Source organism: Falco peregrinus, chromosome Z, assembly GCF_023634155.1.
Source record: "Falco peregrinus isolate bFalPer1 chromosome Z, bFalPer1.pri, whole genome shotgun sequence".
NCBI lineage: Eukaryota > Metazoa > Chordata > Aves > Falconiformes > Falconidae > Falco > Falco peregrinus.
Genome location: NC_073739.1, coordinates 19,561,603 through 19,582,456, shown reverse-complemented (window position 1 = coordinate 19,582,456; position 20,854 = coordinate 19,561,603). Strand labels below are relative to the sequence as shown.

General features: G+C 41.7%; 1 protein-coding gene across 1 annotated transcript in view; it reads right to left on the bottom strand.

Annotated features, from left to right (window-relative positions):
* The window catches only part of PRR16 (proline rich 16), a 165,448-nt gene extending 144,871 nt beyond the window's left edge, over positions 1 to 20,577 (bottom strand). The window contains 1 exon segment of the mRNA XM_005234957.4: positions 20,119 to 20,577. Coding sequence (XP_005235014.1) covers positions 20,119 to 20,280 — 162 coding nt within the window. The 5' untranslated portion in view covers positions 20,281 to 20,577.
* Between the last annotated feature and the right edge of the window lie 277 nt (positions 20,578 to 20,854).

Below are 20,854 nucleotides of genomic sequence, written 5' to 3'. Positions count from 1 at the left end.
AACACACGCATCTCTGGTCACAGCCTTATCATCGTATCAGTCTTTCATTTAGAGTCATTTTCCCATCCCCCTCTGCCAACCTGTCCTTATGCAAAGGTACACTGTACATGCAGTTTATGTGTACAGCAGCATCCTCACCCCAGTTTACCCTCAAGCTGCTGTTCAACCTCCTTTCATTTCAGGTATGCATCTCTCTTCCAAGTTAGCTCAGCAGAGAGGCATGGTTTACTCAGGGTAGGAGGGAAAAAATTAAAATAAAATCCCTCCTTAATTACAAATTGGAGTCCTGGACTCAGACTTGTTATAGCAGCTCAGAGGAAGCATTTACATCCCCTGGTCATGTCATACAGGCTTCCATGGTAAAAAAACCCTATACTCTAGCAAAGGCTAGGTTCTTTGGCTAGAGTACAGAAAGGAAGGGGGAAAAAAGCTTTCAAGCATGAAGATGACAAGCATCAGAACAATGAAGTTTTCCCATGCTTACTGCTCTAAGTAGATCAACCACTCAGACTAAAATAAAGGTTTTTTAACTAATAATACCCACATGATGTAGAACTCAGCACTGAGAATTTCTGTCTGAACTGTTTGGTTTCAAAAGTTACAAACAACTGAAGATGGTATTTTATAATGGGAAGCACCTGGCAAGATAGTAATGTATTACAATGTCTGTAACATTGTGTTTGTCTGCAAAGCAAAACAAAGCAAAAATAAAAAAAAAACCAAAACTAAGTAAACTCTTCAGAATGGTATTTTATGCCCTTGAAAATGTGCCATTTTGGACAGCGCTCCTTTGACACTAATATACAGCATGCTGTAGCAAATGAGTCCTTCAGACATTATTTAACTTCACTGATAAAAGCAGCTTTATAACAACATGCAAAGACAAATGCTTAATGTCACCCCCTCACAGAAGAACATCACTTAAATTGCTATCTCAATGTAACATTTCCCAGAGCCTGAAAAACCTTACCAGAAGTCTACTGACTGGAGACAGGGGAGGGGGAAAAAAATCTACTAGAAAGGACACTCTAGTTCCAACAGGGTGTTACCCTTTGGCCATGGTACCAACATGGAACCTAACACTCAAGGAAGACAGGAACATGGAGAAAGTTCACCTCCTTGCTGAGAGAATTAAAGGGTTGGCACAAGACAAGCCAGGCCAGAACACCTAACGGTAGTTAAACAGAAGCATCACTTTGTCTTAGAACAAGAGCAGAATTTAAGGGATGTAAATAGCCTTAATTTCCTGTAAGACATAGTAAAAGAAGAGGAAAAACTATTTTGAAATATGCTTTTGGAAAATACTCACAGTCTGAGAAAACAAGCAGAGAGAAAGCAGAACTCCAATGTTTGCTTTCTTAATCAAGCACAACACAAAAACACTATGATGTTCTAAAATCCCAAGAACAAAATATTAACAACAAAAATCTCCAAAGAAATAAAACCATGCATAAATCTGTAAATAACAACAGGAGACTATCACTGTGGAAAAGTCACAGTGAACAGGAACCTGTGTGGAGGAAGCAGGACAGTAAGTAGTATTGCAAGCCTGGACTTCAGGAGACCTAACTTCAAGGATCTTCCAAGGTTCTGCTGCTCTGGAGGGTAGGGGGTTCCATGAGAGCTGGCTAATATCCAAGCATCACTTCCTCCAAGCTCAACATTGGTGTGTCCCTATGAGCAAGAAATCAAGCAAAGGGGGCAGGAGGCCTGCATGGATGAGCAAGGAGCTGCTGGCAAAACTCAAACAGAAGGAAGTTAGCAGAATATGGAAAAAGAGACAGGCCACTTGGGAGGAATATAGGAACATTGTCAGTACATGCAGGGACATGACGAGGAAGGCATCTATTTAAAATTAGATCTCACAAGGGAGGTCAAGGACAACAAGAAGGGCTTCTTCAAGTACATCACCAGGAAAAGGATGACTAGGGAAAAAGTGGGGCCACTGCTGAATGAGCTGGGTGCCCTGGTGATGAAGGACACAGAGAAGGTGGAGTTACTGAATGGCCTTTTTGCTTCAGTGTTTACTGCCAAGGCCAGACATCCAGTTTTCCAGACTCTGCAGGCCAGAGAGGAGGTCTGGAGAAAGGAGGAATTTCACTTGGTCAAGGAGGGCAGCGTTAGAAATCATCTAAGCAAACTAGACACCCACAGATCCATGGGCCTTGATGGGATGCACCCCCAAGTGCTGAGGGAACTGGCAGGTGTTATTCCAAGCCACTCCATCATCTTTGAAAGGTCATGGAGGACAGAAGAGGTGCCTGAGGTTGCCTTCAAAAAGGGCAAGAAGGAGGACCCAGGACACTACAGCCCAGTCAGCCTCACCTCCCACCTCCCACCCACCTGGAGGTCATTTCAAATCATGGGGAAGAAAATAAGGTTATCAGGAACAGACAATATGGATTCACCAAGAGTAAATCACACCTGACCAACGTACAGCCTTCTGTGATGGAACGGCTGGCTGGGTAGACAAAGGGAGAGCAGTGGATGTTGTCTGCCTTGACCTCAGCAAGGCTTCTCACAGTGTCTCCCATAACACCCTCATAGGTGAGCTCAGGCAGTGTGGGCTGAATGAGTGGACAGGACGGTGGATTGAGAACTGGCTGAATGGCAGAGCTTAGACCAGGGGTCCTCAAACTGTTTAACCAGGGGGCCGGCGCCAATGCAGTGGCAGGCAGTCATCTGCGGCTGCTTGGTTTCCCACCCAACCCCCAGCGGGGGGGTCTGTAAATACTGGGGGCTGGACTGAGGACCCTGGGGGACCGTATCCAGCCCACGGGCCGTAGTTTGAGGACCCCTGGATTAGATAGCTGGGGGCCTGTAGCTCACAGTGTTCCCCAGGGGTCAGTGCTGGGTCCAGTCCTGTTCAAATCATTCATCAATGACCTGGATGAGGGGACAGAGTGTCTACTCAGCAAGCTGCTGATGACACAAAACTGGGAGGAGCAGCTGATGCACCAGAGGCTGCGCTGCCATTCAGCGAGAGAGGCTGGAGAGCTGGGTGGAGAGGAACCTGATGAAGTTCCATAAGGGCAAGTGTAGGGTCCTGCACCTGGGGAGGGACAGCCCCAGGCACCAGCACAGGCTGGGGGTGACCTGCTGGAAGGCAGCTCTGCAGAGAAGGACCTGGAGTCCTGGTGGGCAGCAAGTTGCCCTGGTGGCCAAGAAGCCAATGGGATCCCGGGAGGCATTAGGAGCACCATTGCCAGCAGGTCAAGTGAGATGATCCCCCCCCTCTACTCCGGCCTGCTGAGGACGAACCCGTAGTGCCGAGTCCAGTTCCAGGCTCCCCAGTTCGAGAGAGACAGGGAACTACTGGAGAGGGCCCAGCAGAGGGTTACAAAGATGATGAGGGGACTGGAGCATCTCCCTTCTGGGGAAAGGCTGAGAGAGCCAGGCCTGTTTTGCCTGGAGAAGACTGAGAAGGGGACCTTATCAAATACAAATATCTCAAGAGCAAGTGTCAAGAGGATGGGGCCAGGCTCTTTTCAGTGGTGCCCAGTGACAGGGCAAGGGGCAACGGGCACAAACTGCAGCAGGGGAAGTTCCACCTGAACCTTAATATGAGAAAGAACTTCTTGACCTTGAGGGTGACAGAGCACTGGAACAGGCTGCCCAGAGATGCTGTGGAGTCTCCATCTCTGAAGACTTTAAAAACCCACGAGGACAGGATTCTGTGCGACCTGCTCTAGGTGGACATGCTTTAGTAGGGGGTTGAACTAAATGATCTTGAGAGGTCCTTCCAACCTTGACCACTCTTCAATTCTGTGGCATATTTCTTCATGAACATAAGAGCTGCAATTTAAGGTGACTAAAAGAAAGCTTTCACAGGAGGTAGAATAAAAACAAGAATAGCAAGGATAAATTTTGGTGGAAATACCTCCTGAAGTTGTGTTCCTGACATTTTGGATTTCCTTGCCAAACTGCACTGCCATTACTCTGACTCTGAAGAGCAACATCAGTTTCTTTCATTTTGTGTCTTGCCTTTTTCAGATAATCTCTTTGCAGTCTCAAGTTCCGTCATTTCTATTATTGTAACAATAATTTAATAAGGCTATAGGTGTGTAACCTTTTGTTTCATAAAAATGTTTGGTAACTATTAGCCTCTCAACCTATCAGACCAACTAAACCTGCAGAATCTAATTCATTGTCCAGTAAACTACTCATTAACTGACATTTGCACTTCCCATCTCCTCCAGACTCAAGTATGTCCAGTAACACACTAATGGTAATGCACAAGTATTCCTGAAGATGAAACCACGCACATCCTTCTCAGCTAGTCACTGCTTCAGTAAGATATTATGTCATTGCAGACTTTTCAGACCCTGTAGAAAGAGCAATAATAGAGACAGACCTGCCTATAATTACAGTGGCTTAACAGTTTAAAAAAACGACAACAACAAAACAGAAACAGGTCTTGAATTTCAAAATAGGTGTTGACAGAATACAAGGAACTGATTAGCAAGGTTAACTGAGAAGGTCATGAATCCGGATACAAAGAAGGATTGCAATTTATTGAAGCAAAAGTATGAAACCAATCAGAAGTATCATGGCCATTCACTTTCAGAACTGATTTGGTGAGAAACTACCCCAAAGAACACACAGAAATAACAGTCCACTGAGACTTCAGGAAAATAAAGACTGCAGAGTAAAGAAGAATATATTGTTAAAGAGGTAATTAACAACCCAAATTAAGACTTTGCAACTGATATTAGCTAGTGAAAGATTCTTCAGATACGCTGAAGAAAAGTAAGGAATATGGTTGCCAGTATAAAGACAGGTGGCCCTCAAATTTTGACTTGTATTAACTTTCAGGAGTGCTGGTTGCACTACTCTACTTTTATTCCTACACTGAATATCAGTTATGACTATTCAAGTGCAAGATGGACAATGGAAATCAAACTCCAAACATCAGAGACAGAAATGAAAGCCCAGAAACTCCATGCGCCAAGGTGAGCAGCATGGGATGAGCTCAGCTGTGCTGCTCTGAAAATGCTGACACAGTTATCTCTAGGGCCAGTAGCAAGAATTTTTAACCTTGACAGTCAAATGAGATACCAGGTGATGAAGAAAAAGTATTCATATTTAAATGGAAGGATGGCAGCTACAGCCTGATAAACCTAAAATGAAACCCCTTACCTTTGAAAATGCCTGTGAGAAAGAAAAAAAGATAGTAAATAAAATTGTCTAAACTATGATAATAAAACTATGTAAAAGCAGCCATACTGGATGAGATCAACCGCTATTTAGCCTATCATCTTGTCTCCCAACAGTGTTCAAAAACAGATGCTCAAGAGCACAATGAGTAGTCTCCTTAAGCACTCTCCCAGTCTGCAGCCACCTGAAGCTCAGTGTTTTCCTGAGACAGGTGCTTCATTCTATACATTCAGCTGGCTTCTAGGCTTTTCTATGTATTTAGAGAGCTCCCTCTTATTAATTTTGGCCACTGGAATCTTCAAGTCATGAAAAAGCACATTTTCCATAATGTATAGTGACAATGTATTCCACAACTTAAATACATACTGTTTGAACAGCCAGATCCATGTAGACTGCTGATTAGTTTAGTTAACTGGTTTTCTAGAAATGCAAAAATCAGTAGATTTTGGTCAGGAGGAAACAGCCATGAAACTCCTTAACGAGACGCTGGCTGAAAGCATACAATATTTTTATTAATTACCCTGTCACAAATGCTGTAAATGCTCTGAGGAAGTCTGCTGATCCAGCAAAGCTAGGAGACAATACACAGGGGATGAAGTAAATCTCACAGACACTTAGAAGTGGAATAAAATTCCCATTGGGCAATATCTGATACCATAACCATGAGGACAAACTAACTAGCTTTGTGCTACAGACTGAAGTTCACTAAAATTCACAAACCTGTGTGGAAAAGACCTTCTGTGTACAAGGTGATCATGACATGGCTGTCAGCTGCCAATCTGCCACCAAAATGGAAATGCAACTTCGGGATGTAGCAAAACAGATAGTTCAAGTAAAGCTGAGGAACACTGTGCAAAGCTCTGGTTAAAGTTAACCTACAGTACTATACACATTTCTATGAAGATCAACTCAATAAAAGTAGAGACAGACAAGCTCTCTGTTTCATCAAAAGGAGAAAGAGTCTATCAAATTAATAAAAGGAGTAAGACTTTCTTTATTAATGCACAAACATTCAAGTACAGATAAAGGAAGAAATTTTCAAAAGCTACCTCTGCCAAGGGGCAACACTAGCAAATAAATCTTGGTTTAAAAAAAAAAAATTAAAAAACAAATTAAAAAGATTTCAAGTTGTAACATCAGTTGTTAGAAAATATTCCAATGGGAACGGTACCAAAAAAACCAAAAAACAAAACAAAGCAAAACAAAAAAAAAACACCCCACAGAACAAATGGAGATAGATAAACTCAGAAAAAAACCTGTGATCTGCCTCCAATAGAAAAGTCCTGGGTTCAGAGATATAGTTTGCTTTCTCCAGTCACCTATTCTTAAATGAAACACAGACCACCACACAGAAAGTCATGACATTTTAGATAATATCACAAGCTGAGTTTATGGCTGGAACGCCTTTTATTCCAATTTCATCATCCCTTTCCAACTAGAAAAAGTGTCAGTCAAAGCTTTTTTGTTCTACCATCTGCCTTCCTTCACCATCAGCATCCCTTTTTTTTCTTCCTTTCTTTTTCCTGTATTTTCTCCAAATTCTACATTCTGTATCAACAGTTCCAGCACCTGTGACATCTTGAGGTTTTACCAAGAATTAAAAAAAAAAACAACACACACACAAATAATTCTTATTCCTACTTTTTATAGTTATGACCTTCTTTACACCTGTAGTGAAAATTACCGAATTTGTACATTTGTACAAGGCAAGGATGAGCAGCAGAGGCCCCAAGAGCAGTCTGCAAATCAAGATGGTAACAGTGTTAACATTAATCCAGAATGTATTCCTTAGAGAGGGACACAAAACCTTTCTAAAAAGGAAATTGTTGAATTCTTGCTAAATTTAATGCAACATGTTTTCCTTCTCACTTAGGAAAGCAGATTGTTCACTTTCAAGATTTCTTCCCTGATAACGTACACGCTGCAATGACGCAGAGGACCACACTACTATCTCATCCTGCAAACACTTCTGCTTGTGAGTCTATACAGAGCTTTTACAGTTGCATTATCCCTCAGATGTGGTTCAGAAAACACTAAGGTAATTTGTTCCGCTTTGATGTCTCTAAGAAAATCATCCCTTCAGAGAAAACTCTTTCTATAGAGCTAGAAACAGAATGTGCCTCCTAAAAAAAAAAGGAGTCTGCCTTGTGTATTACCACTTCCACTAGAGGACATGCATGCATGAACTGAAAAAATTACGTAAAGCAGATGTCTATGTAAAAGCAGGCAAGTTCTGTAAGTCATCTAGCCTCAACAATACAGTGCTCTGTGTAAGTTAGTTTATCATACATATATTTTGCATCTCCAGTAAACGTTACACAAAAATCAGAAGCAGACAGAAATCAAAGGTAAGGGTGCTGCTAAGGGAAAAAAACTCCTCCTAACCTGTACTATCACCAAAATTTTAACAAAATTTTACTGTCACTACTTGGGGTTTTTTGCCTGTTGTTTGTTTTTTTTCCCGGATTAAACAGTTTCCATTCACAAAAGTATCATCTGTATTACACGGCAGTCTACAGTATGAAGCACATGAAGACTCCAAGAACATCTCCTTCATTGGAAAAAAACCTTAAAGCCACATATACTTGCTACTGCTCTATGTTAAAAGAAACCAATATGCTGTCATCTTGTCCTCTACCATTACAGGCTCCCAAAGTCTAACACAAAGCTCTTCAATAAAAAATTATACTGAAGTGTTGCAAGACTACAGTTACTGTACAAAAAGCAAGAAAACAATTTAATCTGTTCAAGATAGACATTCAATTATCATAAAATCCACTTCATCAAGATTTAATTGCAGTATATTAGTATTTATGTAACAGATGACTTTGTTTCATTATGTACAAGAAACCATGCATAAAGGAAGACATATCATATCTGTAATTTGCAGTGATAACAACAGTGACTCATTCTTGATTAATACAATAAACTAAGAAATAATTGATGAACATGGGAAAAGTAGTCTGCCTGTAAAAAACAAAGTTAGTAAAAAAAAAACCCTGATTTTTAGAAAATTAAGGGTCAATAATGTTCAAATTCCCTCTGAGCCTTGCCATTCTTTCAAATGATAGCTATAAGAGAAAGAAAAATAATTTGAAAAGCTGTCACATAATAGCAGGACATTAATGCTATATAATGAGATGTCACTATCAGAACTGATGAAAACTAAAGAGAAGCATGCTTCACATTTACCAACTGAACCACAATATCTACAGAAATATAGATCTTTTCTTCGTTTCATAATAGGTTATTATTAACTACACCTGACCGCATAACACAAAGTATCAAATCAAGGTTGTTCACATTTTTACCAGAAAAAGAACTCATCTAGAGAGTTATTTATTAACTTTTTCTTTTAGTATTTTATTTTATGCCCTTGGTTGACTATTATCTGTTAAACATTCCATCTTAGAAATAATTTCTATTCTAAGCCAGATCTAAGTTTGCAGCAGACTACCAAATTGCAGAGAAAATAACTTGACATTTAATACTCTGTTGAAAGTATTATAAAAGTGGCCCCTGTTTCTAAGGTGGTGTACACTGAATAAACTTTGACTTTGATAGAGCTGATTTATTTGTAAGAAACTTGAAGGAGAGATTCATGATGCTAGACAAGTGTTCACCTTCTACAAATAGTATACAGCAGTCATTCATTAAGATTCAGTCCGGTTTTCTACTAGCATGATGCCTGTAGTAGTTACAATCTTGCAACAAATAGTCTGAAAAGATTGACTAGTGAACAGAATATTTTATAAGTCCTTTTAATGATTTTTAAGGTTTTAAAAGACATTTTTAGAGATTTTTAAAAGACATTTCCATCAGTTACCTAACATTAAATGTAAAACTCCTATGTATATCTAGCTTTAATCAATCTTAGACTGTAAGTCTTTGGTATGCAATGAACTTAAGCCTTAGATAAAAGAACTGGAACTGAATCATTGCAATTTATACACATTACTGTCTATACAAGTACTGAGGTTCAAAACTTCTCATGAAAGGAAGAACATGAATCAGACACCAACTTCACACATACACACATCGAATCTCCACAATGACTGGTACTATGTAAGGTCAACAGGCCTGTTAACAGAAGACAGCACAGCTCTATCAAAGTCAAATTAAGTTCATTCAGTGTATACGACCTCGGAAATGGGGGGGGGGGGGGGGGGGGGGGAGGGAAGTAAGTCAAGCCACTGTCCAATTCTATTAGTGTCTTCAGTTTCATTACATCCTTCAAACCTTCCTCAAAGAGAAACACATATATTTTTCAATGCATCATTTTTTCTGTCTTGTTTCCGCTTCTATAATTTAAAGAAAGAAACAGAAACTGTGAAGTCTGTACTAAATAAAAAGTTCTCACTACTCTGCAGTACATTTTTTTCTAGTTCAGCACCCTCAGTACCTGAAGTACTATGACTTTTTGTTGTACAACTCATCCATCCATTCATCCATCCATCCATCCATCCATCCATCCATCCATCCATCCCTACTTTAAAGATTACTGTTGTACCAACAGATTGGCTTGGGGGTTGGGGATTTTTTGTGCAGCTATATTGTCTCATACATCACTGTAGTACATTATATCTTCCACAACACTCATAAAGTCAATTTAAAGTCCCAACTTAGACAAACACCTTGATGGTTACACTGCATTGTATCAGCAAAGGCTCTGCTGTTAAGATTTAAGACAGCTGATGAAAAGAGTTAACTAAAGTGTTGTTTACAATCCAACCATTCTAATTCTATGAATTGTTTTTGACAGAATCAAATAACCACCATCTAAACAACAAGCACATGCAAACCAATTGTCAATATGTAACAACAAAAACTAACAATCACAACCTCCTCATTCTCCTCCTTCAACATAAACCTCCCAGTCTAGTCAAACAACAATTTTCTGTAAGCCTTATAGATTCACCATACCACCTGCACAGTATGCTTGTATAGTTTCGTAGTCAACAAATTATGCAAACTACCAGACACTGTGTGCATACACAGGATACTTCTTTATCCAAGTGCCACAGCTTTACTGAACCTTAAAATCATCTCATAAAATAACCTATAAGCAATGAAACTCAAATAAGCCTAGACTGTACCACTCCAATTATCACAGATAAAACTCAGCAGCACCAGCAGAGACCACCTGCTGTCACAAACTTAGCCAATTCAAACAGTCTCTGCAATCATCAGTAAAAACACCTAAATAAGGTACACTCTAGCTGGTAACTGAAAATCATTTACTTAAGAGAGCAGCACTGTAGTGTTTTGAGAAAAGATGGAGTAAATTTTAAGTATTTTGGATGCTGAACTGGAAAGCTGGAAAAGAATGTTACCTTAAACTATCATGGACATTAAATGAAAAGCTTTTGCTTGTAATAACAACCCAGATAACTTTGAAATCCAAAGAGCACCGTTTTCAGTTGCTATACGAGATTAGAAATTGAGCTGGGGAAAAAAAAAATAATAACAATGCTTCCAGATCCTACACAGGAGGTTCTCCTATTAGCATGCAAAAGATGCATAAGGAGAACAATTGTGTTACTAAGATGAATGCCAGAGTCACATGAAATTCTTAAGAGCAATCTTAAAGCTTTGATGTTGACTTTCCTGAGTCAACATTCAAGAATGGAGAAACAAGCACTCTCATGTTTAACAACTCAAATTTTGTTTCGATAGCCACTAACAGTGAGATAGATGAAGTTGCAGAAGCACCAGAAACTTTCAGTTTAGGAGGGAAAAGAAGAAAAGGGCTGCAGCTCTGCAGTGGTTGGAGCAGAGAGGTGAAATAACCACAATTCACCAAGTTAATTTGACTTATTACATTGGGGTTTCCTGGACAACGCCATTTGGAGGTGGGGAAAAGGATACATTGTCGTTTCATGGAGAGATATTACAGAGAAGTGGCATTCCCATAAAAGCAGAAGGAGCTGCAGCCCTCCCTTCCCATCATCACTGTCTAATGTCAGATACATGCCCCATCAGCGGCTGCACTCACTTACAAACACCAGCTCCAAACCCTTGGTTTTCTTGGCATCTGTTATATTCATATAGGGAGTCAGACTGCAAATCTATTTTTCATGCTTCTGTCTGGAAGTCAGTAAAAATCCAGATTCAGATCGCAGGCAGTGAGAAGTCCACAACCATTTATTACTGCAACTTTCATGAAAAAGTAAAGAATGTGTTTTTCAAGTAATTTAAAACTTTCAGATAAAGAAATATTTATTGAGGGAAGCTACTGTTTGTAACATGGCACTGTTACAGAACATGTATCTGATGTTTTGACATGTCTGGAGTATCGTGTGCGGTTCTGGGCTCCCCAGTAAAAGACAGGTATGAAAATACTGGAGCTAGTCCAGCAAAAGGTTGGGAGGATGACTAAGGAATTGGAGCATCTGTAATATAAGGAGCAACTGAGAGAATTAGGATTGTTTAGACTAGAGAAGAGAAGGCTCAGAGGAATCTTATCCCAGTGTGTATAAGTACTTCATTGGAAGGAGTAAGAAGATGAACCCAGACTCTTCTCAGTGGTGTTAAAGGAAAGGACAACATGCACAAACTGAAATACAGGAAATTCTACTTACACACAAGATAAAATGTTTTTACCATAGGAGTGATTCAGCACTGGAAGAGGTAGTCCAAAAAGGCTGTGGAGTCACCATCCTCCAAGATATTCAAGAACAACATCCTAAGCAACCTGCTTTAGTTGACTCCTGAATGGACTGGACAATTTCCACGGGTCCTTTTCAACCTCAACCAGTCTGTGATTCTATATATAAAAAGAAATATATTTTTTTCCAATTATTTGTCCAGTAACTACTGAACGTTCAGTAGTTAATTTACCTGGACAACTACTCTCTCATCAGCATGTGTCCTTATAAGAATTCAGAAAACTACCATGAAAAAAATTGGTCTTTTTGCCCGGTTTTAACAAAGCAGCAAGAAAAAGCAGAAGGCACGTCACAAGAAAAAAAGAATTTCAATGACAAAGCATGCAAAGAAAGAATTATACTTGGTTTTTGTTACACTGCAGTAAAGAAATAACATACTGACCTTGAATTTTCATATTTTCCCATTTATTTTATACAGAGAATACATGATATAAACCAATAAATTATAACAGATAAGCAAGCCGAAACCATTCTTTTGTTAATGTTTTCAGTTTGTTCTGAAAATCTGTACTTTTTGGGCCACATAAGATGGCTGATTTAACATACTGCCATTTCCAGTAAAGTGCAAAATGTTATTAGATACCAAAATTTTGAATATTTTAAGCACTTACCTCATTTTTGCAGTTGAATGTAAAGCCCAAACCTATTTTTTGGTTACCCATGCAGATGGACTCACTTTAAATAAAATAAAACTTCTCCCACTATTTTCAGAAGTATTAAACCATCTTCTCTTACTTAAAACACAAATTATGACAGTGCAAGTAAGGATGTCTTACTCTGCTTCCACCTTGAAGCTGTTCACATGAAAGAAGTGTAAACAGATCACAATAAATAGAAGACCATAATATCATCATCATTGAAAGACTAACACATCCCCAAAGATATAAAGATAAAAAACCAAAAGGTGTTTTAAAATTGCAGGATTTTTCAGATTACTGAGGAATAATCTATAACAAAATCTGGAAATGATTCAATATCATTGCTCTCAGTCTTCATAATGCAATATGGCATACACCGCATGGAACAATGGATGAGTTCGTTAACCCTTAAAGACATGTGAACATACTATAATCTTTGCAAAGGCAAAACCGATAGTATTACTCCTGTTTGGAAACAATTGCTCCCATCATCTGCAGTATAGTAATTTTAAACCAAACCAGAATACCAGTGGCTCAGCCACCAAGCCCTCCCAGCCCAGTCATGCAGCACACACACACACGACCTGACACAGGGAAGCTGTAGTGAGAGATCTGCTGGAGGATTTTCTCAGCCCTTCCACAGCAAAGGCAGGCTGTTTTTCTTCTGCCTCCGAGGACAATAAGAAAGGATATTCTGAAGCACTGCAGGTAACTGCAGCAAGAATGACCAGAGTCAGTGATGTACAGAGCTGGATACGAGCTGTTGGAGGAGGAGGTAGGTATAGGCTGCCCTTATCATACATTCATGGCTAACACACTGAAAATTCAGTAAATCAGGTAATATGCACCCTACAGTGAGATTTGAGTGAAATGCTACTTCAAGACCTTTATCTGAAGGAAACAAGGCACACTAGTCATTACTCTACTAGTCTACACATCTACTAAAAAAACCAAACACAACAAACCACAAAAAACAACAAAAACACCAAGCCAAAACAGAAAGCACAACTACTAGCAGAATAAAGCAGAATAAAACAAAGCCCTACCTATGTACAGGTAACTAAACTAATGTTAATCTGCATGGCTGACTGTCAGTCACAGCTTATGTTGCAAGGACAGCAGTCCATATGCAAAACAGACTCCCTCACCCTGTCTGCCTCAAGGCAAAAACCTCTACTGAAGCAAAACAACAGGGACACCTAAGCAGGCCATACATGAGCTACCTGTGAGGTCACTCACCATTCAGTTCATCTGCCTTTTAAAGAACAGGTATAATACACAGAGAAGACTATAAGCCACCAATATTTTGCAGCTCTAAAAGAAACGAAAAGTAGAAGAAGATGGTGATGCTTTTCTCAAAGGTGTTGTAAAACAGGCACTGTGGGAAAGTGCTTTTAACTCAGGGACAGTATTTGCACCTCTCCTGCACTTCCCCCCAAAGGAGTATTAATTATTTGTGTACAAATCAACTGTGAGTAGTTACTTGGCTGGAAGTTTCTGACTGGAAGTGGGAAGACTTTCCAGAACTTTGTCCAATGTGAGTAATGGGAAAAGAAGCATTATTTCATTTCCAGAGGAAACTGGCAAAAATCTGCAAAATTTTAATGACAGTGCTCAACCAAGTCATTGTTTTTCTATGATGCATTCATACATATACATGGCAGCAACCAATTCCTCAGAATTCTGAAGCTTTAATAAAAACGCTGCCACCCAAAACTAACTTCTGCCACCCTAAGGTTTACTTTTGTTTCTACTGAAGTCCATGGTAAAATCTGAATGCAACAGTGAAGTTCATGCCTCACTACTTTTGTTCTCTGTATCACCATCAGTAGTGCATAGATTGTGTGAAGTTCAAATTTTAGCACAAAGATAAGTATTTTCACTGTGGTACTGTTTTTATTTGAAAACTGAATTTATATATGCTCTATTTAGCTCACAGTTGCACAATACACATTACTATCAGGAGCTGAGTATTGCATAAAAGGAATGAAGAATCTGACATGAGTGTTTATAAAAACCAAATAGGTAGCATAAATTGACAGTATGCTTCCCTCTGTCAAGCCTCTTGACATTAACAAGCAATGCTCTATAGGTACACTAGTTATTCTTTTCATTCTGTTACACAATACAATTACTAACTCTTCATAGCTCTGGTTACAAATCAAATGTGAAGCAAACTTATCTTGTCATATATCAGCATTTAAAATATTCCTGACAACCTTCACACAGGGGGATTTTTTTTAAGATTCACAGGTACCTTTCAGCTCTATTAGCTTTATTGATGCTACTGGCATAAGAATTTTATCTTAATACATTCGCACTTTTCTGTTGTGTATAAATGTATAAACACTTCATAGACCACAAGAAATAAAAGGAAAGGAAAATTATGATTCAGTTACATGCAATGACTATTTATGGCCCTGTTAAGACCCCTGGGCAGACCACAATAAAGGTGCTGTGCAGTGCTTCTCTTACATAATGAATCACACTCTGCACTTACAATAAACATCCAGGTGCAGTTCATGATGGATTGCATTTTTCACTAAGGAGTGCAATAAGAAATCAGAAAACAAGTTTGCTGCTGCACAGATTAGCAAGTTTTGAAATGGGCAATGCCATTAGTCACGTAACATCTTGGTGCTGGTGCCTGAACTGGACCACAACCCCAGCTACAGCAATAAATATTACAAAAAAGCTTCAGTACCTCCCGCATCTCACTGACCAGACCTGCATATACAGAGAGTATATCCGTCCACAGAAGCAGGACAGTAAGAGGAACACTGTTAAGAGAGCCAGCATCCAGAATCCATATGTAAGGACATCTGCATTTACTGGATTTCCAACAGTAGGAACATATATGCTCAAACACCTCTTCCTTCAACTGTCACTATCTAGCAAAAGGAGCAGTGAGACCTTAGTATCTGGAGAAAGCCCAAAAGGAGAAGAGGAGGGGATAAGCAAGAGAAGAAGGAACAAATTGAAATGTTTTGCTATTGTTCTACCTACCTTTAGATTTCTACTCAGTATATTCTATATCTATGCTATAATACCTCCCCCCCTCACCTTCATGCAGCAATATGAACTCAAAACACTTTTTGTATTGATGTTTGTACTGCTGCCTGCACATCAGAGATACTGATACATGATCGATTGTTGCTCCTCTAATCCTCTTGGTGGATAAAAACTGCAGCTTCCTAGTTTCTGGATTAACAGGCAAGAACCTGAAGTGCCTTCCTGCCATCTGGATCGTTGTTAGCTGAACACAAAAAACAGAAACAGAATGGAAAACATCGGTGTTAAAATTGTAATATGCTTCTGCATATTCCGGTCTGATCCAGAAATGAAGACCACAGAATACATGACCACTTAAAAGAATGATGACCAGCCTGGTTATGGAATCAGGTCATCTACCCCATAACAAACTCTGTCATGGTGTTTGAGAGGAGGAGGGTTGGCATCTAGTTCTTCCATCACCACTTAGAAAACATTATTTGTTAAGTCATGTCATGCCCAAATTTTATAGATCACATCTTTACAGAAAATAAACACATCAGTTAGATGAGGGAGGATTATTCACTCATTCTGTCAGCAAGACATTTTTGGAGGATTTAAAGCAGAGGAGGTAGAGTCAGGAAGACTGGAAATTTACTGATGCATGTGCAATGCTTATGAGGGCTTCTGTTTCTCCTGCACCTCCATTTTGGATTATTCTAAACATTGGCAATAGCTACACAGCTGCTTCCTTTTGATAAATTGTTGAAGCGTATTTAGCCAATTAAAAGCTATGCAAATGTTTCACACATAACTTCCAGGAATTTGTTCTGCATGAGGAATTTTTATTATGACAAAAAGTATTTATCAAATGATTTAGTCAAGTATTTCTTTAACGTAAACAAGTGCAAGGCTACAGAAATGTGCAACATTATCATAAAATGTGAAAGCAGGAAAGTCTTAAAAATTATAGTATCATTATTAAGATGATACAGATCTCTGTGCCCTGCTGTCCACAGGTGTGCATGCACACCCCCTACAATCCCTTCTGAAGTCATCAGAGAATTACAGCTACATCATGTATTTTATATTCAGAATAGTTTATTCAGCACTCATATTCTAGCTTCCAGCAGTGTTCATCACCTCATTATTTGGGTACCAGACAGATAAGTATCATCTGCCAAGAAAAACTTCATAATAACTATCTTTCTAGACAGACTCCAGAGAAAAAGGTCTTTTATCCAACCCTCTGGAGGAGAACCAAGTTTAAGCTTCACCAACTGCATTCTGAAATAGCCTGGACTAAAGGAATAGTCAGTGTTACTCAATCCTCTGGCATCCCTTTGATTTTTCTTTGGAATATTCATCAAATAATACCCACTCAATCCACTTTAAATCCTTTAATTTCTTCCAGCACAAAACCACATCCCACTGTTGCTACACATCCACCTGGTGTTTACTTTTTAGCATGGTGACAAAAGCAGCCAAGTCTCTCCTAAATTAACTGTACCCTAGAGAAGACTAGCCATACATCATCTCAGACTCTGAGCTTAGCACCACTCCATCCTAATATGTCTCCCAGTCACTCCCTTCCTCCATCCTTAGTCTTGTGTGGTTAACTTCGCCTAAGTAGAACAGAGCAATAAAAAAGGGACAAAAAAAGGGACTGATGTTCCACTTCTGAGACAGTAACTCCTAACACATACTTGTAATCCACATGATTTAGTCATGTGTTTTTACAGAAAATTGGTAAGCTTCATGGTTTCTGCATCTGGATTTACCGCCCCATCCTCACGCCACTCCTCCCTTCCCCCCGCCTTTAAATACAAAAAATGTTAAAGCATCAATTACAAAAAGCTTTGGAACAAAGGGCAGATGCAAATACATTAATGCAAGTAAACTACAACAAGCTAAATGTAGTAAAACGTACAAGTCTTGTACAGCCATACATGGAACAGTTCACTTTTGAAGCAATGAAATTACCTTTCAATTTGAAAGTACTTTGAATATAAAAACTTACAAAAGAAGACTGTAAGACACTAGGAGAGGCCATCCAGTCTATCCCAATACCTAAAGTGTTACATTAAGTATAATCTAATAAATAATTAAATAGTTTATATTTAAGGGACAAAAAGGTAGACATAAATAGAAAAGTGTTCTACAAATGCTGTATTTTCAATATCAGAACTAAATATTATTGTACCTGCACACAAAAAAGCCCTCACACCCTACCACTGTAGCACAATTTAAGTCTTTTTTCACATAAGAGTAATAAAAAGAACGAAAAAAAGATTTTTTTCAGAATACTATATTCCTAATCAATAAAAAGGAATAAAAAAGGAATGTATGTCAGAAAAGGAAGGCTGTAGCAAGCACAACAGTTGGACTGCAGCCAGCAATTGCCCAGTGGAAAAAAAAGGGTAGCCAAAACATTTCCAGAATGGAATTTGTAGTGAAAATGGAAAGTGGGAACTTAAATTCTCTAGTACATCACTTTGGCTGGTCCTACAGTTAAGGAAGCACGAAGGAAGCACAGACACACTACAGACCAACTTCCTTGGTCTGCTTTAATGAAAGATCCATCAATGTTTTCTAACATCTACAAACAACCTATGAAAGAGACTGCTTATTAGCTTATAATATCATCAATCCACTTTCACATAAAAAAGGTACATGTTGTAGACGCATCAATAGCTCTTGTACAGATTTAGTCCATTCTACAAAAGGCAGACAACTGAAGGCACTCAGATGGCAAACTTCTGTGGACTCTTCAAAATAAATGTCATACAAAGTGTATTTACCACATAATAATAATACTGCAAGAAAGCAAGATATGCAACCCTTGTTTGTCAGAGTATCACAGCTACCACCTTTGTAAGAAATCTATACAGAAAAGCATTACTCAAAAGCTCACGTGTGGTTACAAACAAGATTTAACTATCCTTTTTATAAAAATACTTTTTCTCAGAACAGACGTTCTTCCTCTAAAACCTCCTTTTTACATTTCCCTCTGCTCGGGAAAAGGAGTTCCACACAAGCCATTTCCCCATCAAGCAGAGGTATATCCAGCTCTCTTTCACAGATGCAGTCAACCAGAACAGACAAGTTTGCTTAGATAAAACATGCACAGCAAATGATGACATATGACCTCCACCTACAGTGATCTTGTTTGCTCACTAGAGGAAAGCTAGGACTTATTATGTGCAGAAAATGATTTACATTCATGGGACAGATCACAGTACATTCTCTCCAGGTCCTGAAAATGTGCTTCTGCAGCAACAGAAGCCACTTTGCTCTCAGTCTCTAAAACATTGAAATATGTGCCCTACAAACAATGTTTATTTCCACTTCAAAACACCTCAAAAAATTACAAACCACAGACAGCAGCACGTTAAGGAAAAGAAAAACTATAGATATATTTTTAAAAAAGGAGAAATCTGGAACTGTGGTTGAGAAAGAGATCTTAACAGCTGTGATTAGTGAACCGTGCGTTTATACATCTTTCAACATTACAGGAAGCACTGGGTGAATTTCAGCCTGCCTCAGTTGGCAAAAGTCTGTTGCGTTAAACTTGTTGACAATGTTGTTTAAAAAGAAAACTAGTATTTGACGGCAAAAAAAAAACCCCAGTGTGTCATAAATGTCAAATGCAGGATTATAGAGCAAAGCACAGATATTCTGGACTTGAATTTCGGTGCATAATCCAACCATCTGTCGACCAGTTGTGCAGCAAAATCAAGATAACGTGGAAATCTCCAAAAGGACAGCCAAATTCTCTTCCTTCAGCTACAGCATTTCCCCGTTTATGAACACGCCCGCGGTAATCGCACTCTGCCTGCAGATTAACCTAGGGGAGATGACACTCGCCACCGGCAAAAGGAAGATTGCAAAGGCAATCCTGCCAGATAGGCAAGATAAACAGGGCGCTCCGCTCCCGCTGAAGCAGCCTGCAGAGGCAGACGCGGACTTCGCCGCGCCGGTACGGTCGAGCCGGGCAGGGACCGGGGGCTCCGGGATTCCGGGATTCCCCAGCCCTCAGCGGCCGGGAGATCCGAGGCAGGCTGCTGCCCGGCGGGGAATACGGGGCTGCACCGTGCGGCCGAAAACTTAAACCCGCTGGAGCGGGGAGCGGAGCCGCTCCTGACGCCTCTCCCACCGCCGGGACGCCGGCCCGGCGCAGCCCCGTATCGGGCTGGGCTGCGGGTCCCGCAGCTCCCCCACACACCCTCCTGGCCCAGCGGGGACCCCGCAGGAGAGGCAGCCCGGCCTCCCGGGGAACAAAAAACAAACACAAAAAACACTCCGCGGGGTGCGCCGAGCCGGGAAGTCCCCGGGAAAAACTGCCTCGCAGCCGAGGGGCGCACGGCCAGCCAAGGGGGCGCACCGCACCCGGGACACGGGTCTCCAGCCGCGCTGCCCCGTCGCGTTCCGGATCGCCGGGCGGCCGCAGAGGGGCACAGCTGCCCGCCCCGGGGCACGGCTGGGGGCCGCCCCGCGCCCGGCCTGGACACCAGTTGCTCGACCCGCGGTGAAGAAGTGGTGAAAAGAGCCCGGGGACGGCAGCGGAGCCCCGGGTGCGCAGGGCCCCCCGACCTACGGGCGAGAGGTGCTCGCCCCCCACGGGGCAGACCGGGGGTCCGCCCGCGCAGCCCTCTGCTTCTCACCTCCTTAAGTTCCTTGGCCACGTCTTTCAGGTCCCCCAGGACTAATTCCAGATCTTCCACGATGATCTTGATCTGCTCCTTCACCTTGGCTTTGGAGGCTGCCGGCGGCCCCTCGGACGGCGACGAGGAGGAGGATGCGGTCCCCTTGGACTGGGCGGACATCCTTCGGGGCAGCCCGGCGCGGCCAGGGGGGCACGTAGGTCAGGTTAGCGCGGCGGCCGCCGGCCGCCCGACCCCGTCCCTCCGGCTCCCCTAGCTGCCGCAGCCGCTGCCGCCGCCGCCTCCTGCCCGCCCGCGCATCCCGCGCCGGGGGCGCCGAGCCGCGCCGCGCTCCGCCGGGCGGCCGCGCTGTGCAGCTGCCATCGGCTCCCGGGAGCGGCGCGGGGGCCCGGCTGCAGCCCGCCGTGCGCCGCGCCTGCGCCTCGCCCCGCCCGCTCCGGCTCCGGCTCCGGCTCCGGCTCCAGCCAGGCAGAGGGGCCGGGGGAGGAGCACCCGCCGCCCGCTGCATCGCCCCCGCCCGCGCGCCCCGGGGGGCGGGGGAGGCAGGGCGACTGCTCCGGAAGAGTCGCTGTGCCCCCGGTGCCTGGCCGGGGGCCCGCGGGGGCGAGGGAGCGGCGCTGCAGCATCCCGGGGCCCCCGCCCTGGTCCCCGGGCACGGGGGCTGGTGAAACCAGCTCCGCCGGAGGAAATATTTAGTCGCCAGAACAGCCCCCAGGAAAGGGGGCACTTTTCCGTG